Here is a 22,960-nt window from a genome sequence, read left to right on the forward strand (position 1 = left end):
TTGATATGCAGGGTAGAATACTGAGACTTAACATTTTGTTTTCATTTATATCGTTGCAAACATATAATGACACTTTCTTTTCCACTTCTCTAGCTTTTGAAGCAAATTTTATGGATGATGTAGGACAAACTCTCTTAAACTGGTCCTCTGCTTTTGGAACTCAGGAAATGGTAAACAAGGAAAAGAAACATTATTTTGATTTTCTGCATAAAGGAAATGATGCAAGTAAAAATAAACTGTTGCTCATCTGTAAACAGGTTGAATTTCTCTGTGAACGAGGTGCTGATGTTAATAGGGGTCAGCGGTCATCATCCTTACATTATGCAGCATGTTTTGGAAGACCTCAGGTAGCAAAGGTGATTTTTAAATATTTATCTTTTCTATCATAACAAATCATTCCATCCCTTATCAGCATTTAGACCAACTGAAGTATGTGTTTTTTAAAAGTGTCCTGTCCCTTAATACTTCATGTTTGGCATATGTGATTTTTATTTTTTGGAAACACATTTATTTAATGTTTGTGCCCTTGGAAAATATGAAAGTTGTAAAAAGCTCTTCACAAAAACGTGACAATGTAACATATCTCACCATCTCAATAGCTGCCTTCAGACAACCCTCAGTGATCTGGATTATTTTGAGCATGAGCAGTGTATATGTCCTCCTTCCTTCTGTAAAGCATTCCTTAGTTTTTGAAACAAAAGCCAGTTTGCTATGATGTCTGAACCAGCAAATTAGTAGGAGTGCTTACTCCAAACTAGAATCAATTCTGGTTTGGAGCAATAATTTAAAAGCCAGCTGGTTTAGATATCACAACATATTGTGATTTGATTCAAATAGTAAGGGATGGTGCCCTTTAGGAGAGGGAGGAAGTCATTAATCTGTTCTGTACATAGTCAGAAGAACCTAAATTGTACCATTGACATATTGAGTAGCTTTTTTATTCCAGTAATTCTGGTAATAATAACTTGCTTTTAGACTCTCTTGCGACATGGTGCCAATCCAGATTTGAGAGATGAAGATGGAAAGACTCCTTTGGACAAAGCTCGTGAAAGAGGGCACAGTGAAGTAGTGGCTATTCTTCAATCTCCAGGTTAGTGTAAAAAGATTCCAGGCAGTTTTTGTCAAAGTAAAGCAATGGTTGAATTTAAGTTGAATTTAATAAGGTAGATTTCAATCCGTGTCATAAGATAGCATTTCTTTAAAAAAATATATATATACTGCTGAAATATTAACAGTTTGATTATTTATTACCAGTTTTTCTTGAAATAAACAGGCTGCATTCAGCCATAAGCTCACTGTTGCCCTGTTTCAAAACAAATGGAACTAGTATAAGAGATGGTTTTTTCATGTAGCTATGACAGCCGAATGTCCAGAAAAAAATGCCACAATAGTCTGTGGCATAATATTTTCGTGGGGGTTAAGGCAGAAGAGTAACAACAGCCTGACATGGCAGTGTCTTGTCTCACTTCTTTCTGAAGCTTCGCATGCAGCTATCAACTATGGTATGAGCAGAAATCCTGCTGTAGGAGCAAGCAGACAAAAACAAAAACAAAACATTTTAGGTGGTGGATGAGGAGGAGAATGGGTTGGCTTACAACCCTCTTCATGTGACAGAGGCAGGAAGAGAAGGGTTTTTCTTTAAGATTCTTTGTACTTCTGTAAAACTTGGGGTTCCTCCAGAGTCTGCCAATACCTCTGTCTTTGCATGGACACTGCCTTTTCAGCTATATAACCATGTGCACTCTTCCCCAAAGATAGGAAATAGAATATAAGATGTAGATCCTAATACTAGACAAATCTATAGTAGCCTATTGTGGAGATTCTTATCCTAGTCTGTATCTGCATTGGAAAGGAAATTGTTTATATATGGTTTCTTTAAAACAATTTTGAAACTCATAACAGTGTTAATAGTGGTCTACAATTATAGGTGACTGGATGTGTCCAGTTAACAAAGGCGATGAAAAGAAAAAGAAAGATTCAAACAGAGATGAAGAAGAATCAAATGAGCCCAGAGGTGATCCAGAAATGGCACCAATATATTTGAAAAGACTGCTGCCTGTGTTTGCTCAAACTTTTCAACAAACTATGCTGCCTTCAATAAGGTACAAAGGGGAAAGGGCTGTGTGTACATGTGGAGATGCACATGCTATATTGTGTGGCTAGAATACTTGCAAGGTTCTGGATTTTCAAGAATGACCAAGCCAAAAGCAAAGCAAAATCTGGATGATTTATATTTGGTGGTATGTTGAATGGAATTCGAAAAACGCAAATCAGCAATGTCCCAACTCCAAGTCCAGCTTGTAGCTTGGCCAGAGTCAGAATATTTTGTTACCTGATGATAACAACAGACAGCATGTAAAGTGGGTAGCAATTCAATGCATTTACCAATGTGTTGTGCTCTTCTAAGTATGTATGTTTACCGTTTCATTCTTTAAAATATTATTTCTCTCTCTTTCTAAAAGGAAAGCAAGTCTTGCTCTCATTAGAAAAATGATTCATTTTTGTTCTGAAGCTCTTCTAAAAGAGGTTTGTGATTCTGATGCTGGGCATAATTTGCCTACTGTTCTGGTAGAGATCACTGCTACTGTTCTAGATCAAGAGGTAATTGTTATCTTTCTATTTCTTTTCTTTTCTAATGACATCAGTTTAGTTTTTATGTGTGGTGAAGCATTGAAATGCTTAGTCCAGGAAGTTACTGGAAGTTTAAGAACAAATTAGATGTGCCTCTGAATAGATTAGATTAAGTGGAGTCAATATCAGAAGCAAAGAGATTGATTGTGGTGCTTCCTATAGAAATATCTCATTGGAATTGGAATTGATTGTGATTCCCTGTTGGGTGTACAGTAGGTTTGTTAATCTGTGAAATGGCCCTACATTTCTTGTCTCAGGCAGGATTACTTCTCAAAAATTAGACTTAACACTTTCCTGCAGTGGTATGGCCATGAGTGATTGCCTTTCTGTTGGGAGTGGTGGGTGTTAATTATGTAATAAATGTTTAACTGTACATGAAGACATACAGTGAATTACAGTACATCCCTATTATTTTACTTCTGTGCAACTTTTACAGGATGACGATGATGGCCACTTGCTAGCTTTACAGATTATAAGAGATTTGGTTGATAAAGGAGGTGACCTGTTCTTGGATCAGCTCGCTAGGCTTGGTGTGATAAGTAAAGTCTCAACTTTGGCAGGACCCACCTCTGACGATGAGAATGAAGAAGAATCTAAACCAGAGAAAGTAAGTACACAATATTTGAATGCATATATGTCCCAGCTGCTGTCTGAGATGCCTTGAGTGAATGAATATCAGTGAAAACTACATTAAATTCTAGTACAGTGGTGCCCCGCAAGACGAAATTAATTCGTTCCGCGAGTTTTTTCTTCTTGCGAGTTTTTTGTCTTGCGAAGCACGGTTTCCCATAGGAATGCATTGAAAATCAATTAATGCGTTCCTATGGAGACCGCCTTCAGACCAGGTCCGGGGACAGTCTGTCCCCGGACCTCTTCTGAAGGCAGGCCGGGGGAGAACGGCAAGCTCCGGGGACAGAGGTGAAGGGGCAGCGCTCCTTCGCCTCTTTCCTCGAACCTCTTCTGTAGGCAGGCGGGGGGAGAACGGCTTTTCTTCCCACCGCCAGCCTTCAGAAGGCTGTTCTGAAGGCTGGCGGTGGGAAGAAAAGCCCTTCTCCCCCCACCGGACTTCAAAAGAGCTGCGTGAAGTCCGGCGGGGGTCCAAGGGATTCCCTCCCAGCCGCCCGCGTTTAAAAGCACTCTGGGGAAAGCAGCAAAGCGCGCTGCTTTCCCCGAGCGCTTCTAAAGACGGGCGGCTGGGAGGGAATCCCTTGGACCCCCGCAGGACTTCACGCAGCTCTTTTGAAGTCCGGCGGGGGTCCAAGGGATTCCCTCCCAGCCCGCCCCGCTCCGCTGAAGTTTAGAGGGAGCCTGTGGGGAAAAACTCAAAAAAAATTTCGTTTTGCGAGAAAGGCCCATAGGAAAATTTGTCTTGCGAAGCGGCTAAAAAATCGGAAAACCCTTTCGTCTTGCGTGTTTTTCGTTTAGCGAGGCATTCGTCTTGCGGGGTACCACTGTAATGGTTTGCTGGACCTAATGTGTTAACACTCATTTAAGAAACTTTTTTGGTGCTGCAGTCTGTTGCCTTCTGCTTGGATAGGAGAGAAAAGGGCAAACATGTCTGTGCCTCTAGCATGCTTTTAAGATACCAGTTTTTAAGCGTCTTTCTGTATATTGTATGCAGACACTGTCTGGTGAAATTCTAAGTGTTTATGTAAGAATGTAGCCTGCAGGTGTACCTGTTGTGTTTTACAATTTATTACGGATCCCTTAAGGAATTCCACAGCCAATGAATTTAAACTATCTTGCTTTACAGGAAGACGAACCTCAAGAAGATGCTAAAGAGTTGCAGCAGGGTAAACCCTATCACTGGAGAGACTGGTCAATCATTAGGGGAAGAGACTGCTTGTATATCTGGAGTGATTCTGCAGCTTTGGAGCTATCAAATGGTAGCAATGGCTGGTTCAGATTTATCTTGGATGGGAAACTAGCTACAATGTATTCCAGTGGCAGCCCTGAAGGAGGATCTGATAGTTCAGGTACAATGTTGTTCTCAACTAATACTTTAAAGATATCATTAGAATCTTACATTTTATATATTTGATTTTGAGACATTCTTTTTTACAGGAATTGGCTCACTAAATAGTAAAGGATGTAAACAGGTGGAAGGTGGTCAGTTTATTGTGATGCTTTTGTCAACTAGCATGTGACAGCAACTGACTTCTTTGTAACTGTGTTCAGTGAACATCTTAGCTTCATTTTGTCTTCATTTCTTTCCATGCATACTAATATTAGTCAAACAGCAATTAAAAGGCAATATTTAGTGGTAATCCACTGCATTTCAGGTAAAGCAAGTTGGAATGATGATGACGTGGCTTGCAACTTGCTAGCAGAATGAAATTGCATGTGTGTGAAAAGTGGTGCAAAGTTTCTCATCAGGTGGATCAGAACTGAGAAACTGAAAGACATTGAGCTAGAAGTTTCACATAGTACTTAAGCTATCTGTAGCTCTTAAACATAGTTGATATTGCTTGCTGCCCCCTTTTCACTGCCAAGTGTGCAGTGAATTGTAAGATTGCTTTATTCCGTTGAACAATTGCTGTAATAGATCTTCTGATTCAAATTCTCAGGAAATTGCTTTTTCCAGTAGTGTGAGGCTACAGGCTGGTTCTGATGCTTCGGTCAAAGCTTTTCTGTTCAGTTCTTAAACTCTACTTACTCATAAAATAGCTTTTTAATTATCTCATGCTAATTTTATCAGTTTTTAGATTTGGGGTGATAGAATTTAAAGCTGTAGCAACATAAGGCTATAGCAACGTAACTTGGCAGTATAATTTTCAGCTAATTTCCTGATTTGCAGGGATCATGTAAATGCAAAGACAGCTATCTCTGCTTTCATATTCACTTTTTGACACCTTATCGGTTGTGATGGATATTTCATTTATAATGGATACCTGTTTATAATGCTGGACTATAGAGACCTGGTAAAGTAGTAGGCTGGCTACATGAGTTTCTGAGATTTGGGCCTAAAGACAATGGAATGAGAGCCAGAGATAGGAACCAGCCAGACTAGCTGACCATTTGCCCATGCAGATCCCCTATCTGCTGCAAGGGTTTGATAGCCCTTTCAGGTCAGGCCAGTCAGCTGGCTGCTTAGGGAGCGGCTTCAGAACCTAAAAAGAGTTCCTAGCCTTCTTCCCCTGGGAACTTAACACAAGGCACAGTAGAACTCTTGATTTGAAGGTTCCCAGTTACTTGTGACAAAAACACTTGTAGTCAGAGATTATATCATTCTTGTGAATATCCTAGGTCAGGCATGGCCAAACTTGGCCCTCCAGCAGTTTTGAGACTACAGTTCCCACCATCCCTGACCACTGGTCCTGTTAGCTAGGGATGATGGGTGTTGTAGTCCTAAAACAGCTGGACGGCCAAGTTTTGCCATGCCTGTCCTAGTCTACAAAAGAAAACAGGCAGCCAAAAAGTAATGGAGTGAGTTATACATATTTGGGAGACTGCTATGGTACACAGAAGTATAGAAGCTTGTAAACTCTCTACCTGCTCAGAAAAATACTGTGAACTTCCAGGGTGGAGAGCATTGAGTGAGAATGGGGAACTACAGTAAGTAATCTTATTGTCTGGAGAGGGAACTTATGAGTTAACATTGAATGCCTAAGATTGTTCTTTTTACATTTTTGTGAGGGATGAAGGATGACAAGCTGTGATGGCATTACATATGTGATTTTGCATTTCTGCATACTGCCATTGTTATAATGGAAACCTCAGCAGTTGTATATAGTCATTGTGCATATGAAAGCACAACTTGAAACAAGCAGGGCTTCCATGAAAGTCTAACCAGTTCTTAAGGTGATGGTATGAGGCCATATGAACCATTCCTAAATGTCTACTGAAGGTACTTTGGACATGACCATATAGCAAAACTCAACTTCATTAGCTGTCAGTAGTGTCTGCCCAATCAACATGGGTAATGTGTATTTTATCATTTAGACATTGTAATAAATTTTATTTTCAAAGAAAGATAAATTTAAAATGTAGTAAATACATAAACTAAAATGTATTTATATGTTACGCAGTTATGTACAACACACAACACTGACATTTTTGCTATTAAAACAGTTAATTACAGTTCCCAGAATTCCATACTACAACTCTGCATTTGGTTTTCTTTTCCTATTAAATCAGTTCTTTTTTCTTTAGTTCCAAAATTTGGATGCTTCCATTCTCCATCAAATCTGAGTCCCCCCCCCCCCCGATGCATTTCTTTTAGTAGAAATGGATTTTAACAACTAGCTCAGTTTATTCAGTTTGTTTATATTTTATCATTATGTAATATAATGATTTCCAAAACATAAAAGTTTCACCATTGGCCAGTAGACATTTTCCGTTGTCCTATATTGTGATATTGGAGGCCGGTGAGAAATATCTATCCTGAGAACTTGAATCTACAACATAAATTTGCATTGAATGCCCACCCTTTTTGCTTCATGGAAACTAAACTATTACTTTCTGATAGTTAAAAATCAAATACTAGTTAGCCTTTACTTCTTTTTGTGTGTGTTTTTTAAACAGAAAGTCGAAGTGAATTTTTAGAGAAGTTACAGAGAGCCCGAAGCCAGGTGAAACCATCCACAACAAGCCAGCCAATTTTATCTGTCCCAGGCCCAGCTAAACTCACAGTGGGGAATTGGTCTCTTACGTGTCTAAAGGAAGGAGAAATTGCTATTCACAATTCAGATGGTCAGCAAGCTACAATATTAAAAGAAGATCTTCCAGGTTTTGTTTTTGAGTCCAATAGAGGAACTAAACATTCATTTGCTGCTGAAACCTCTTTAGGTGAGTATGTAGATAAGAGTAATAAGGTAATCGCATATATGTACCTACAGTGGCCCGGTCAGAAATTACATTCTTTTTTCAATAAATCTGGTTTGAAGGGAACACTTAAGCCATAATTTCCTGGTTTGGATGCCCTGGCCATCTGGCCAATACTATGGAATTTACAGCTCCAAGAAGTAACGATGGTGTCCAACTAGAATGGTTTTAAAAGAGAATTATACTTATGACTCCAAATCCAGATTATACTTTCTATGGGGGATAAGGCTATCAATGGCTATGTTCTGCCTCCACCATCAGAGGCAATATGACTCTGTATACCAATTACTGGGAAGCCCAAATGGGGAGTATTTTCTTTTGGGGCTTCCAATACACAACTAGTTGGCCACTTCAGGAACAGGATGCTAGACTAGATGTGCCATTAGCCTGATCCAGTAGATGGTTCTTGTCTTCTTAAACTGGTTTAACAGACCAGGGAAACCTTACATTAAACATACTTGAAAGGATAGAGGGGAGAAGATACACACGGGGTCACAGTGTATTCCTGATCTACCAAACTGTGATATGTGAGAATAGGATTGTAATGTCTAAACTGCCAGTGTAGGGGTAACACCATCACCATCATTTTTATTTCCCACCTGTTGCCAGAAGGTGGGTTACAACAATATAAAATACAGCATTTAAAACAGTGTGGAACAAATTGCAATCACAACTGGAATGGATCCTAAAAATATATCTTAAGAGTCAAAGCCAGGTTAAAGAGAGATGTTTTCAGCATTCAATGAAGTTGCCAGATGCACATCTGTAAAGAGGGAATTCCATAACTTAAGGGTTTCCAGAGAGAATGCCTTCTTCAGGGTCACACAGACCCAACCTCTGAGTGTGATGGAACTACCAAGAAGGCCCTCTCTGCTGATCTGAAAACAGGAGAGGGGTTGTAGGCAAGGAGGCAATCATTCAGTTATTTTGGGGCCTAAGTTGTATAGGACTTTAAACAGTAGTGTGAGCACCTTGAATTGGGGACAAAAATGAACTGGCAACATAATATCCTGTCATCTGGATATTTTGCAGGATCAGAATTTGTGACTGGTTGGACTGGCAAAAGGGGAAGAAAGGCAAAATCAAAGTCTGAAAAAACCAAACAAAAGGTTAGTATGTTTGTTTTTAAAATATTTTAATGGAGAATTTGGATTTCAGTTTGTTACTTTCTGTATTGCTTCTTGTACATTCTAGCTGCTGGCTTGAGGTGGTTTAGATACTTAGCCCATCTATGTTTAAAAAGCATATAAATTAATTCTCACTTCTGTGATGAGATCTGTTAAAGGATTTGTTAGAGCAGTGATGAGGAAGTTTAAGCCAAGGTAGGTTCGCCAGGCCTCCCCTTCAGCCAAGCCTACTTGCCCTACACCTGCAGAGCAGATTTTGAGGCAGATGGGGGAGTTCTGTTGTGTGAATAGTACTGCACTCATGCAACATTGGATCAAAACTTGTTTTTCCACTTTCATCAGTATTTAGAGTGTCTCACTTGAAATCTAAAGTCCATTCAAAAATGCATTAATACATTAGTATTAATTGAGGTCAGCCTCAAGAAGCAACAGATTACAGAAGATATTGTCAGTGTTTGTAAAAAAAAAAAAAAAGGAAAGGGTTCTGACCTCCCTTTATCTCCTCAGCCTGGTCCTCAGACCCTTGTCGGCATAAGAGAGTCCACAAGAATATCCTTGCAGAGTGCTTTCTGCTTTTATTCTTAAAAGTCTTTGTGCAAAAGCGACTGACCAACTGTACACACCAACACTACCAGCCAACCCAACAACAAACTAACATTTCTCACTCTATATATACAACCCAGTGCAGGCCACTGACTCATTCTGACCCAGCTTTTTAAGCATTAAAGAAACAGCGGCTATTTTAGCCATGACAGATATCACCAAGAATTATAGTTCCTCAAAGACCTTTGTTTCCAACCCTCCCCCCCCCCCGCCAAAAAAAAGTTTTTCAGAGATGTATTGTCCCCCTCTGCTGATGAGAGGCTCTTTCATCCAGTAGAATTTTCCATTAGTGGAAAGTGAGGGGGAGAGGAGGTTATTCCCCTCTCCTTCTGCAGCCCACCTCCCTGCACTCTGCCATCACATCAACAGGGCAGGGGGACCCTTTGGAACAGTGTGGTGGTGGCGGCGGCAGGCAGCGGCAGCAAGGGACTGCAAGAGAAAGGGCGAATTTGTGGAAAAAAATCACCACCCCCTCCCTTTAAACTCCCAGAAACCTCTACTGAATCATAGAGCCCTCTGTTATTGGGAGGGACACAGCTGACTGCATCTCCCAGTGAATGAAGGTGCCTTTCAGACATCCTTGGGAAGATTGGGGGCAGGGAGGCAACATGGAAAAAAAAGTGTGTTCTAAAAACTCTTGAATAAATTGAATAACCTGGAGCAAGACTTCAGAAGATGGCTTGAACAGATGGATAAAGTTCATTTGGGAGTCCTTCAAGCAGATTGTTTATGACTTTATGGTATGGTACAAAGGTAGCATTTTGGATTGGGTCTGAAAATAAGTTGGGGAAATGCACTTCTTAAAAACACATCAAATCTGTAGCCAAAACATTTAGCAGACAGCCTTGAGCAAAGTCCCCAATGGACTTTGGTTTAACAAACCAAGATTAATAGGGTTATTAGGAGAAATGTAACTGACATCCTGACTTGTGGGTGTGGGGGATAGTTCAGTGCTAGAGCCCATGTTTTGTAGATAAAGGTTTCCAGATTCCATCTTTGGCAGCTCCATTTACAAAAGCATTTCAAATGGTAAAGCCGAAAACAATCTTGGCTATCATTGTAGACAAAATCATACAAAGCATTCTGACTCAATTGTAAGTTTCTTATGTACTGTCATTCCAAGTGAAGCTGATCCAAGGTTGGCATTCATAAATATCAAGAAAATATTTCATTTGGTTTGAAATTGTAAATTCATCCTGATTTCTTAAATGATGCTCAGGTACGAACTATGGCAAGAGACTTGTACGATGACCATTTCAAAGCTGTTGAAAGTATGCCTAGAGGTGTAGTTGTAACACTGAGGAACATAGCAACACAATTAGAATCTTCATGGGAGCTCCATACAAATAGGCAGGTAAGTATCATTGAGTAAATTGCAGTGGTAAGCATAATTTGCTGCTGCTGTTAATGTTGACTTGATTCAGACATAAAAATTAATCCGTCTGTCTTCGTCTGATGGTATTGGCAGATTCTCAAAGTGAGTTTAGTATTTCCAGGTTACTTTTAACTTGGGCTGTTGACAGCTGCTCATAATACTAAGCCCAGGTCAAAGTGGGCCACAGGAATTTGCATATGAAATAGGGTGAGTGGCAGATAAGAGCAGCCTGATCTGGAAATGGTAGTTTTAAATCTGCACCATGCTGTGTGAAGTGTACTGCTTACTGTGTGTATGCAGTACTTTTTGGTGACGTTCTTGTTTCCGCAGTTAGACTGCTGTTGTGTAATACCATAAAGTGAATGGAGCCACTATTATCTGATTTTCTTTTTCAGTTTATTGAGGGAGAAAACACTTGGCGAGATTTAATGAAAACTGCTCTGGAAAACTTAATTGTCCTTCTGAAGGATGAAAATACTATTTCACCATATGAAATGTGCAGCAGTGGCTTGGTGCAGGCTCTTCTTACTGTTTTGAATAATGTAAGTTTTATTGCAGAATGAGTGGGAACTTCAGAGCCAAGGAGCCAAGTTTTTATTCACAGCCATGAAGTTAACTGGCTGATCTTAGACCAGTTAACTTCATCTTTCAGCCTAACTTAACCTCGTGAGGTTGTTGTGAGGATGAAGGAAGGATAACTGTGTATGTCACCTGAGCTTTGGGGGGCGGGGGAGGTGGAGAGTGCAGTGAAACTGTATTAATCACAGTTAATGTAAAAGGTTTTGAATTTTCTTAAGGAATATCTACAGTGTAGTCTGTTAGCTGTGAGAAATGCTTTCACTTAAACTTAACCTAAAAAAGAACAGGGGTCAAGAGACATGAAGCTCTGTTTGCACCAGCATTGTTAACCTAGTGCTGCTCTAGTGGTCTAACCATGCTTTGGACAGATAGTGTTGCCCATAAAACAAAGGAGAGTTTTCAGAGGGAAGATGCAGCCTGGCAATCAGGCTATAAAAACTTGTTTTACTTTCATTAAATCACATAGCAAATATCAGAAGAGGTGAAGGAGGAGATTTTAAAAATGCTGGGAATGGTGCTGTTAGGATAGGTGGGTGTTGTTAACACTTGCTGTTTCTTTGCCCTCAATAGGGCTGCACATTTATTTCTCGTTGCAAGAGCTGAGCAGTTCAAGATGATGGTATTTGGAGCAACAGGAGACTGTCACTCAAAGTCACAATTTTTATTACAAACTTCAGTGCATTCCAGAATGAGATACTTATCTTTCTGAAGCAAAAATTAATTAATTTTTGTTCTTCCTCAAAACTTGTGTAATTTATGCATCTGACTTCTTCCCCTTTCTCATTGTCACTTCAGCAGGCAGTGCTTGAGAAGTTGGTTTTCTCCTTACGTAATAAGTTAGCCATAATGGCCTAATCCCAAATTTTGAGCAGCCATTCTTTTAACAATTCCCTCTTTTTCATTTAGAATGTGGATTTTGATTTGAAACAAGACTGTAGTCAGCTAGTGGAAAGAATAAATGTATTCAAAACAGCTTTCAGTGAAAATGAAGATGATGAAAGGTAATTTTGTTGTTCCTGACCTTATGAAAAATAATGTGTGCACACAACTATTTTTTATACTCAGCTTTCAGTAGTAAAAGGCATATCAGTCTTGGACTAGTACATAACATGCTGCTTTTTGTATTTAAATTGCCCAGTGTTTACCGCATCAGTGTTGCTTTGCAGTTGTAGATCCCATTTAAACAGTGTTGCCCATATATTTAGTTATTGAATAATGCATATACTGTACTGTGTTTCGGCCTTCATAAGGCCCCCAAGATAATTTGCCAGAATAACAACACAATAATGTTACAATAAAAAAATGAGAGTAGTAAAACCATATTGCAGTAATCTAACCTAGTGGAGATGTAAGGTATGTGTAACTACGGCCACATCTCCTTATCTCAGATTCTCCAAGCAATATCTTATAATTAAAAATAGCTTTGAGCTTTGATATGTAATACAAAGCATTTTAAACATTGCTTAAGCTGATCTAAAAAAATTTAAAGTGTTGACGTTTGATGAATCAATGCACCTGGCTTTGATTCAGACATATGCCAAATCATGCATTATTGCTGTGATAACAAGCAAGCATGAACAGGAAGTTCTGCAGTTTCCATGCACAGCATATAATATTGTTAGTAACAAACTGCAGTTTCTACTATAAGGGTGTAATGAGAAATGATGATTTGTTACAAATTTTGTTGGTTTACATTTTCTCCCCATTGTGTGGTGGGAGCACAGAAGTCTGAGGCTTGTGGTTACTTGTTCTCATAATGACAAACCATTGCAATATCTCTGTTTTATATATTGTTGGATCGTGTTTATTGTTGCAAGCTGGCTTGAGTTCGGTTTTTAAATAGGCAGAGTTTAGGTTTTAAAAATAGCTTGTCATCGCTACAACATTTTGAAGTTGTAATTGTACTCTGAAGTTTTCATAACTTCTTTTCATTTTTCAAAGCCCTTTGTATTATAGACAGTAACATTTGTCTTCTTTGTGTTCATAGTCGTCCAGCAGTTGCATTAATTCGGAAACTCATAGCAGTATTAGAATCTATTGAACGTCTACCTCTACACTTGTATGATACACCAGGATCAACGTATAATCTGCAGGTAACTTATATGGTAGAAATTTACTGCATACTAATAAAAATGTTTCTGTGCCTTTTCTCTGCTATTCTTCCTATAAAATTCCATAAATTACAGTTGTCCCGAGCTACTTTAGTTGGATACAGACCTATTTCATTATTATAATGAATTATTATAATGCTTCAATCAGATCCAGTGGAGTCTTCCACTTTGCAAACTAGACAAATTCGTAGACCGAAGTGGGAGAGGCATTTTTTGCCCATTCTCCCTTTCTTCTAAAGCCCCCAGCACCATCTTCCATGTTGTTTGGGAGGGTCCCCCAGCCCTCTGGACCTGATTTTTGAGGCAAGGGGAATATAGAAAAAATCCCACCCTCCAGAGCATCCAGTTTACAAAGTTCCACTCTGCATAACTCTGGGTGTCACCCATTAAAAGTTTTACGGAATGTGGGTTTGGCATAACAAACATTTATGGGTATCATCTAGATTTGCTGCTGTGTACGCATGAAGGTTCTAGTTGGGGATCCAGGCAGGGTCGTGTAAATAATTGCTGTAAATAGAAAAGTGATTTCACAAGACATTTCTGGTTATATTAATTCTTAGTATTAAGTAAAAAAAAAAAGCAGCCTATAGTCTTAGTTTGTTGGGTGTGGGAGCTTCCTCCCTGACCTTCCTTGACCTTTTTTGTGTTTGTTTTATACTGTACCCCACCCTAAATACAATGAAGGGCAGTATAAAAACATTCTAAATAAATAAAAGTTGTAATAATCAGCTCAGGTCCAAAGAGCTATGAGTGGAAGAAGAAAATGTAGCAGTGCTGTTCCTTTTGCAAGACCTGGTGAAAGCACTTCCTGGTGAAAGAACTTGGAATGTAATTGGGGTTGTATTACAATATGAAAAGAATTGTGAATATTGAAGATACGGACTAAAGCATATGAACTCTAGTGAGCCATAAAATGTTATTGATAGGAATTTAAACAAAGCTGCAGCCTGCCCACACAGGACAATGTCAGTCACTTTTGACATATTGAGTCCAAAACAGACTATGCATGAGTGGGAAAGACTTTCTACTAGAGTAAGAATGCTGTTGGATCTGTGCATTTGTGTAAAAGTGTGTGTATAGTGCTTATGCAGATTTGTCAGTTGTGCTGATTTTCCTAGTTTATTAATGCTTGCTTGACTTTGAAAACATTATCATTAGTATTTGTTATAAATGAAAGGGATGTTTCTAAGTAAAAAAAATTGTTGCTTTGACTTTAGATATTAACAAGACGATTGCGGTTTCGCTTGGAGCGTGCTTCTGGGGAGACAGCTTTAATAGACAGAACAGGTCGAATGTTGAAAATGGAGCCCTTGGCAACTGTAGAATCTTTAGAGCAATATCTCCTAAAAATGGTGAGCTAACTCCTCTTCTCCCCAGGTTGCATTCAGACTACCCATACACATAGCTCAGCCCATGGTAGTTTCCACTGGAGGAAGTGCAGTTTTTGCAGATTCCCATTTCTCCCATGCCCCTGAAAAGTTGTTCTGGAGGGTCTGGAGATCCTTGGGAACCGTATGGGAAAAGGCAGGAGGCATTGATGAATGCCTTTTCTGTTTGGAGCATTTATGAATCTCAGACACTTATGTAAATGGAAGGTCAAATTTGGGTCAAGCACTCGATCCAGCCTATCATGTTTACAGAAAGAATTACATTAATTCTTCTGTTTGAGGTGACTGTTTTTTTGTAGTTATTTGTCATTGTCTGTTCAGGTTTCTAGTCCTCAAGTGTGAAATGTGGGGGTTGGGATGAGCACCCTCTAATCCTCCAGCTTGGGAAGGTTTTCTTGTTCTCTTACATTGCATCTTAAATGGTTTCTGTTCATTGAATTATGACATTTAATTGTGCTTTACTGTATAATTTGATCATGTATTAATATGCTGTTAGCCGTTTTGGGGTCTTTGGACCAAAAAGTGATATATAAATAATTATGATGATAATAAACTCTATACTTATGTGATACATTTTTGTTGCCCCTTTTTTCCTTAGGTGGCAAAGCAGTGGTATGACTTTGATAGATCATCATTTGTTTTTGTACGAAAACTCAGAGAAGGCCAGACATTCATTTTCAGACACCAGCATGACTTTGATGAAAATGGAATTATTTACTGGATTGGAACAAATGCAAAGTAAGATTTCAGTAACTTCAGTTTGAGACAGTGCTAAAATCTTAAATGAAATAGCATTTTATTTAAAAAATACCTGCAGGCCAATTCTGAATATTTTCCAAGAGCAACACTGGATTTTCCATGCATCATTTTTAAATAAAAAAAAGTATTATTGGGACATAATTTGCAGTATGCATGGCATATTAGCTTTTGTTTTTTAGGTTTTAAAATTTGGACTATACTGTCTGTCACTTACCTATGGCCATTCCGTCAGGCTCCATGAACTGTTGCCATCCCAGTTTCTTATAAGATCTGATGCTTGAGTCTGTATTGAGTCTGATGCTTGAGGTCCTGTTGCTCCGCCATGACCTCCCTGCCAATTTGGATACAATAAAGGAACTGGAGGCCACTCGACTGTCCTCGGGTCCAGTATTGGACCACTTTGACCGGATATCCCCAGCCGATGTGGACAGACTCCTCTGAGCTGGAAAGCCCACCACTTGTCCTCTCGACCCATGCCCGTCCTGGCTGATTAGAGCGTGTCCAGACGAGGTACGGGCCCCCCTGGGGGATATCATCAATTTGTCCCTTGGCACCGGGACATTCCCAGGGGAACTGAAGGAGGCAGTGGTGCGCCCGCTCTTAAAGAAAACATCATTAGATCCCTTAGATCTATCCAATTACCGCCCGGTTTCGAATCTTCCATTCCTGGGTAAGGTGATTGAGAGAGCAGTTGCTGAACAGCTTGGTAGGTTTCTGGATGAAACATCGGCTCTGGATCCATTCCAGTCCGGCTTCTGCGCTGGTCATGGGACCGAGACGGCTCTGGTTGCCCTAACAGATGATCTTCGTAGACAGCTGGATCGAGGCGGGTCAGGGCTGCTGATTCTTCTAGATCTGTCAGCAGCTTTCGACATGGTCGATCACGAACTCCTGGACCACCGCCTTGCCGACGTGGGGATCCAGGGCACAGTCCTTCAATGGCTGCGCTCGTTTCTCTCTGGTCGGGGACAGAGGGTGGCGCTTGGGGGGGAATTGTCACTGCACCACTCCTTGGTGTGTGGAGTGCCTCAGGATGCGATTCTCTCCCCGATGCTTTTTAACATCTTTATGCGCCCCCTCGCCCAGCTTGTCCGGAGTTTTGGGCTGGGTTGCCATCAGTATGCTGATGACACCCAACTCTATCTGTTGATGGATGGCCATCCTGACTCGGCCCCAGACGCACGGATCAGATGCTTGGAAGCTGTGGCTGGATGGTTACGTGGGAGCTGGTTGAAGTTAAATCCTTCGAAGACAGAGGTCCTCTGGCTGGGACGGGACGATATGGGATTGAGGGGGCAACTCCCATCTCTTGTGGGGGTGCAATTAGTGCCAGCACCGTCCGTTAAGAGTTTGGGTGTAATCTTCGATACCTCCCTCTTCATGGAGGCGCAGATTGCAGCTATAACAGAGGCGGCATTTTTCCATCTCCACCAAGCTAAGCAGTTGGCTCCTTACCTCTCTCGCCCTGACCTAGCCACTGTGATCCACACGACGGTCACCTCCAGACTGGATTATTGTAACTCGCTCTACGTGGGGCTGCCCTTGAGACTGACCCAGAAACTCCAGCGGGTGCAGAATGCCGCAGCGAGACTCCTTACGGGGTCTTTGCTGCGAGATCACATTCATCCGGTGCTATACCAGCTGCACTGGCTCCCGGTGGAGTACAGGATCAGGTTTAAGGTGCTGGTTTTAACCTTCAAAGCCCTATACGGCCTAGGACCCTCGTACCTACGGGACCGCCTCTCCTGGTATGCCCCACAGAGGAACTTACGGTCTTCAAATAAAAACATCTTGAAGGTCCCAGGCCACAGAGAGGTTAGGCTGGCCTCAACTAGAGCCAGGGCTTTTTCGGCTGTGGCTCCAACCTGGTGGAATGCTCTGTCACAAGAGACAAGGGCCCTGCAGGACTTGACATCTTTCCGCAGGGCCTGCAAGACAGAGCTGTTCCACCAGGCCTTTGGTCAGGGCGCAGCCTGACTCCCTCCTTTGGCAATCTTTACAAAACTTGAGTTTATGGTTGCCATCAATTTTGATTTTAATTAATTTTTATAATGTTTTTATAATGTTGCACTACTTTAGTGTTGTTAGCCGCCCTGAGCCTGGCTTCGGCTGGGGAGGGCGGGATATAAATAAAATTTTTTATTATTATTTATTATTATTTCCCCATGCTCTGGAAGTCTTTTCAGCTGAAGAGGGGAGTTAAAATGCTTTAAACAAATATTCATGAGTAATAGTGACATCGTTGTTTCTATTGTAGAACAGCTTATGAGTGGGTAAATCCGGCTGCCTATGGGCTGGTGGTAGTTACATCTTCAGAAGGAAGAAATTTGCCTTATGGCCGTTTGGAAGACATCTTAAGCCGTGACAGTTCAGCTCTGAATTGTCATACTAACGATGATAAAAATGCATGGTTTGCTATAGACCTTGGTCTTTGGGTGATACCATCAGCTTACACATTACGCCATGCTCGTGGTTATGGACGATCTGCTCTCAGAAATTGGGTTTTTCAAGTATCTAAGGATGGACAGAACTGGACTACTCTATATACTCATGTTGATGACTGCAGTCTGAATGAACCAGGGTATGTAAAAATATTTCCATTTACATGGACCATTGTTGTTTCTGACTTTATGACAATAAATTTAGTACCTATAACGTATGGGCCATTCTCAGTCCACTGAAGTAATTGGAAATTAACCTCTTGATATTATTGGGTCCAGGATTTACTTCACTGTGCTGAAATTCATTGAATAATAAAAAGTTGGCCTTCCACAGTTGCTTGGCTTAAACATGGTAAACCATAGTTAATGGTTTACTGGGATCACACAAGCTTTGGCTGTTTTTCTAGCATATAGATGAAACAACCACGATTCTTGGCTTAGTGTTATGTTAGGGCTGCCATACGTCTGGAATTTCCAGGACATGTCTGTCGAAACATGGCAACCCTATGTTATGTCCAAAAATTTAATTCATGTGATGGTATAATGGAGAGAGTAATTTTCTGTTTGTAAACTGGTGTTCTTTTTGATCCTTGAAAACCACCATACAAATAATTAATATTTCTCTGTGTTTTTGTCATGACTTTTAAATTTATCATTACCTAATTTTTTCCTTCAACTTCCCCAAATTAATGTAAAGGTCAACCGCAACATGGCCACTAGATCTACAAAAGGATGAGAAGCAAGGCTGGAGGCATGTAAGAATTAAGCAAATGGGGAAGAATGCCAGTGGGCAAACACACTACCTCTCTCTATCTGGATTTGAACTTTATGGCACTGTGAATGGTGTGTGTGAGGATCAGCTAGGTAAGCAATGTAGATAGAATGATTTCTTGTTCTTACCATCAGCTATTGTAATGTAAGCCATGAATTAAACTTTTTCAGAAACTTAGTGCCAATCTAGAGCATGTTTCTAAGCATTTTTTAAGATCAAAATATCAGTTTGATATTTGAAATACCTGCCACCAAGTTGGAATGCTTAAATCTTGTATAGATAGCTTAACCAGCAGTGTTTTATCACTAGTTTTGTTTGCATGTAGGAAAAGCAGCTAAAGAAGCAGAGGCTAATCTGCGAAGGCAGAGGAGACTGGTACGCTCTCAGGTTCTGAAGTACATGGTTCCAGGTGCCCGTGTCATCAGAGGAATTGATTGGAAATGGAGAGATCAGGATGGTAGTTCACAAGGTGAAGGCACTGTTACAGGCGAATTGCACAATGGTGAGCAACTGCTTAAACAATTAGCTCTCTTTATTTCACAAGTTATTTATAGTAGTTCACTGCATTTTCTAGTTTGGTGATTAGGGAAATATAGATTCAGAAATCAAAAGGAAGACAGAAAGGAAATAGTGTACTGTTTGGTCATGTTAAATCAAGAGTGCGTTTGTCATAGTGACCTGCTGACATAAAGAAAACCTGTTTGAGCTTCTTCAGATAAAATTAGCACCCGAATTCTAAACATTTCTACCTCAAAATAAGTTTTACTTATAGTGATGGAACTTGTTAATCAATAAGCATGTTTAAAATCACTGCCTAAAAGTGAAAGAAAAACAGGACACAAAGGGAGCCTGTAGAATAATGTAAGATTTGCAGAAGTAGAAAGTTAAATTCCTTGGAAAAACCAGGAGAAAACCTCTTACTTAATTACTGGGTGGGTAAGATATCACTTGCCTCTTGACCTCAAGAGGCATCCAGAAATTGAGATGGACAAACAGGTTCATAAACTCCCCCAGGTATTAGTCACACCTAACTTCCCTAGTTCTGACTTGTACTTTGGGAAATTTGTATTTCAAGAAAGCAAATGTTAGAGTTACTTATGGATAGAGATCAAGAACAAGGTCTTATTGGAACAGTATTCCTTGGGGAAGAAAGTACCACCACTCAAATTTGATTTTCACATGTCCATAAAATACAGTGTTACATACAAGTTGTGCTAATTACATGCAACTCTCATATACAGATTAGCTGTGGCATTTCTGCTCCTATATTTTGTGTGTTAAGTTATGGGTATGAATAATTGATCCAGTGTCTAAGAAGAATAAATATTTCCTGTCTGTATAATATCAGAATACCTTGCTATCCCTTTTCTGGCTTGGCATTTGCAACTTGCTTTTTCTTCAGCTTTTGTCAAGTTCTCTGCCATTTCTTACCTTACTAGCTTCGCTGGGATCAAGTTTCTGTTTTCTTAATACTAATATATGATTAAACCAAAGTGGGGAATGCTAAGAGGCAGATATTAAATTTCCAGTGGCATAGCAATTAGATTTATAAATCTATTTTTTGAGGAAGGATATGACGCCACATTCAAGGTCTCCATCTCAAGTGTATCTTTTCTTTAGAATGATCATTCTCCTATTATGCAGAAAAATCATCCTAATAATTATTCACTCTTAAATACTTGTGAAAAGTAGTTGAAAATTAGATAGAAGTAGAAAAGTAGATGGAAAAATTTGTGGTGATATTTTAATGTGCTTGTCTTCTTTATCATTCAAGATTTGATTAACTAGCTTCCCCACTCTGAATCCATCACTCTATGAACCATATTAGGCCAAGTTCCAAGAAAACAATTCTCTCTAGTTCCCATATCAACTAAAAATCTTCTTCCCAGGGAGTAATTGTTAAACAAAAACTGGAGTGCCAGTTATTTAAAATGTAATTAAAATAATGCATAGAGAAAGGTCTTCATATCATAAGCAGAAGGAAGCTGCAAGGATTTTCCTTGGACCCAAGCGTGGTCTGTTTGCCCTCCCTTCCCACCCGCCTTTTAAATAAAGGTTCAAGGACTGTCTTGCCACAACCTAAAGGAAAGCCTGGTTTCAGGTGCAGTTTGAACTGCATTTACCACTGCTGTGGTTGACCAATGACTGAGGATGGAGGCCAACCATACTTAACAAGCTGACTTAAAATAGAATAATGGATTTTCCCCAGTAACTTAAAATACTGGAGTATGTGAAATATAATAACAGTTACCAAGTATTCTGATAAGAAAACCATTTAAATGCCCACACACTTCTACTACACATAGCTCAAACTTTACTTTTAAGGGAATTAAAAATTTAAAGTAATAGTTACTTTTAATACAATTTTTTTTTTACTTTTTTGACTGGATTCTCAGATCTTTAGTATTAAATTGAACTGTGGTAAGAGCTGTCCATTTTAATGTAGTACACCTACAATGATCACACTGCTTGAATTTCAAACCTTTCTCTTATTTTGTTTGGCTTTAAAGCCTATTAAGTAATTTCTGTGACTCAAGATAGCGGCCCAATGAGAAGCTGATCCCATATTGTGGAGCTACTGTCTTGACACGCTCCTGTCTGCTTTCTGCTGGGTCTCACAAACTCCTGTCCCTTTCTAGGCTGGATTGATGTCACCTGGGATGCTGGTGGCTCTAACTCTTACCGTATGGGCGCAGAAGGAAAATTTGACCTCAAGCTTGCCCCAGGGTACGACCCTGATTCAGCGGCATCACCCAAACCTGTTTCATCCACTGTTTCAGGCACAACGCAGTCATGGAGCAGCTTGGTGAAAAACAACTGTCCAGACAAGATGACTGCTGCTGCAGGCTCTTCAAGTAGAAAAGGAAGTAGCAGTTCTGTGTGTAGCGTGGCCAGTAGCAGCGACATCAGCTTGGGTTCGACAAAAATGGAGCGGAGATCTGAAAATGTAATGGAACAAAATATAGTTTCAGGCACTGACGTCCATGAGCCAATTGTTGTCCTTTCCTCTGCTGATGGCATGCCTCAGACTGAAGTAGGGTCAGCGTCCAGTGCAAGTACCAGCACCTTGACAGCCGATGTGGGAAATGAAAATGTTGAAAGAAAGCTAGGAACTGACAATTCAATCCGCACAACTGGGGAGTCCAATGCTATATCCATGGGAATTGTTAGTGTGAGTTCTCCAGATGTTAGCTCGGTATCTGAGCTGACAAATAAAGAAGCTGCTTCTCAGAGACCCCTTAGTTCTTCAGCAAGTAACAGACTATCAGTGAGTTCACTTCTGGCTGCTGGGGCTCCAATGAGTTCCAGTGCAAGTGTTCCTAACCTATCCTCACGAGAAACCTCTAGTTTGGAGTCCTTCGTCCGGAGAGTGGCGAACATCGCTCGCACCAATGCCACTAACAACATGAATTTAAGCCGAAGTAGCAGTGATAACAACACTAATACTTTAGGAAGAAATGTCATGAGCACTGCAAGTAAGTAAGAATAAATACCTGCCAACTTATGCTGCACCTGTGAAATGGGAAGAAATGGGCTTGACATTCTTGACATAATGGTAGCTTTGAAGAGTCATCTGGGGTGGTATAATAGCTATATTGCCCCCAATTTTGTATTGTCTTGGAAAATTGCTCTTGCTGCAGTAATTAAAGAATTGTGCAGCAGGATTTACTTACTCCATTTACTTAATGTTTGATTTCAGGGGGAGTTAAAGTAAATATCATTCTGGTACTTATAGCACTGAAATCCTTTGAATAGATCAGAAGAGCATTAAATTGTTTCTTAATTCTAATCTATCAGTGATGTTCCTAGAAATAAATGCATGTCTCATAGAAATTTGCTTAGAATGTTGTACTTGAATCTGAATTAATTTGGAAACTCTGGTGCTTATATTCTCACTCTTCAAAATATTGAAAAATTTTTCATTCATCTGAAATAGGTAAAAAGCTTAGGGAAAACAGTGTCTTAAAATTGCTCATACTTTTAAAAAACAAATGAGTGTTACAAATACAGGTTTATATGTGCTGCCATTTATTTTTGTTTCTATGTTTTACTGCAGTTTCTTGCTACAAAGCTAAAATATTAAGAATGTATACAAAGGGCTTCTTTAGATAGACTAAGGAGATACTGCAGATTTAGTTTTATATTGAAAGAATAAGATGACAAGTTATTTCTCTATTTTGTCTTTTGTCAACTATGGTCCATGTTTGGCAGAGGGTTGAGCCATGGAAGTGCAGCCATTCTAGTCCTTTTTTTTAATGTGGTGAGCAGTGCCTGATATGAAATGGGAAAAGAATAGCCAACTAGTGTGTGCATTGGAAACTGAACTGCTGCCCTTGTTACTTGAACATT

The 22,960-nt window shown here is 39.9% G+C and overlaps 1 protein-coding gene across 11 annotated transcripts in view; it reads left to right on the plus strand.

Annotated features, from left to right (window-relative positions):
- Nucleotides 1-22,960, plus strand: part of HECTD1 (HECT domain E3 ubiquitin protein ligase 1) — a 55,908-nt gene that overhangs the window by 14,319 nt on the left and 18,629 nt on the right. For 6 of the 11 annotated variants that reach the window (XM_053380866.1, XM_053380926.1, XM_053380847.1 and 3 more), the window contains exons 7-26: nt 94-170; nt 258-356; nt 976-1,090; nt 1,928-2,102; nt 2,463-2,601; nt 3,068-3,238; nt 4,385-4,607; nt 4,696-4,740; nt 7,156-7,419; nt 8,488-8,564; nt 10,405-10,539; nt 10,956-11,102; nt 12,046-12,140; nt 13,127-13,232; nt 14,468-14,602; nt 15,237-15,376; nt 17,655-17,978; nt 18,536-18,702; nt 18,936-19,112; nt 21,250-22,086. In XM_053380866.1, coding sequence (XP_053236841.1) covers nt 94-170; nt 258-356; nt 976-1,090; nt 1,928-2,102; nt 2,463-2,601; nt 3,068-3,238; nt 4,385-4,607; nt 4,696-4,740; nt 7,156-7,419; nt 8,488-8,564; nt 10,405-10,539; nt 10,956-11,102; nt 12,046-12,140; nt 13,127-13,232; nt 14,468-14,602; nt 15,237-15,376; nt 17,655-17,978; nt 18,536-18,702; nt 18,936-19,112; nt 21,250-22,086 — 3,648 coding nt within the window. The remainder of the gene's footprint in view (nt 1-93; nt 171-257; nt 357-975; nt 1,091-1,927; nt 2,103-2,462; nt 2,602-3,067; nt 3,239-4,384; nt 4,608-4,695; nt 4,741-7,155; nt 7,420-8,487; nt 8,565-10,404; nt 10,540-10,955; nt 11,103-12,045; nt 12,141-13,126; nt 13,233-14,467; nt 14,603-15,236; nt 15,377-17,654; nt 17,979-18,535; nt 18,703-18,935; nt 19,113-21,249; nt 22,087-22,960) is intronic. The other 5 variants (XM_053380873.1, XM_053380880.1, XM_053380908.1 and 2 more) reach the window with 3 other exon arrangements.

The sequence above is a fragment of the Podarcis raffonei genome, chromosome 1 (assembly GCF_027172205.1).
Source record: "Podarcis raffonei isolate rPodRaf1 chromosome 1, rPodRaf1.pri, whole genome shotgun sequence".
Lineage (NCBI taxonomy): Eukaryota > Metazoa > Chordata > Lepidosauria > Squamata > Lacertidae > Podarcis > Podarcis raffonei.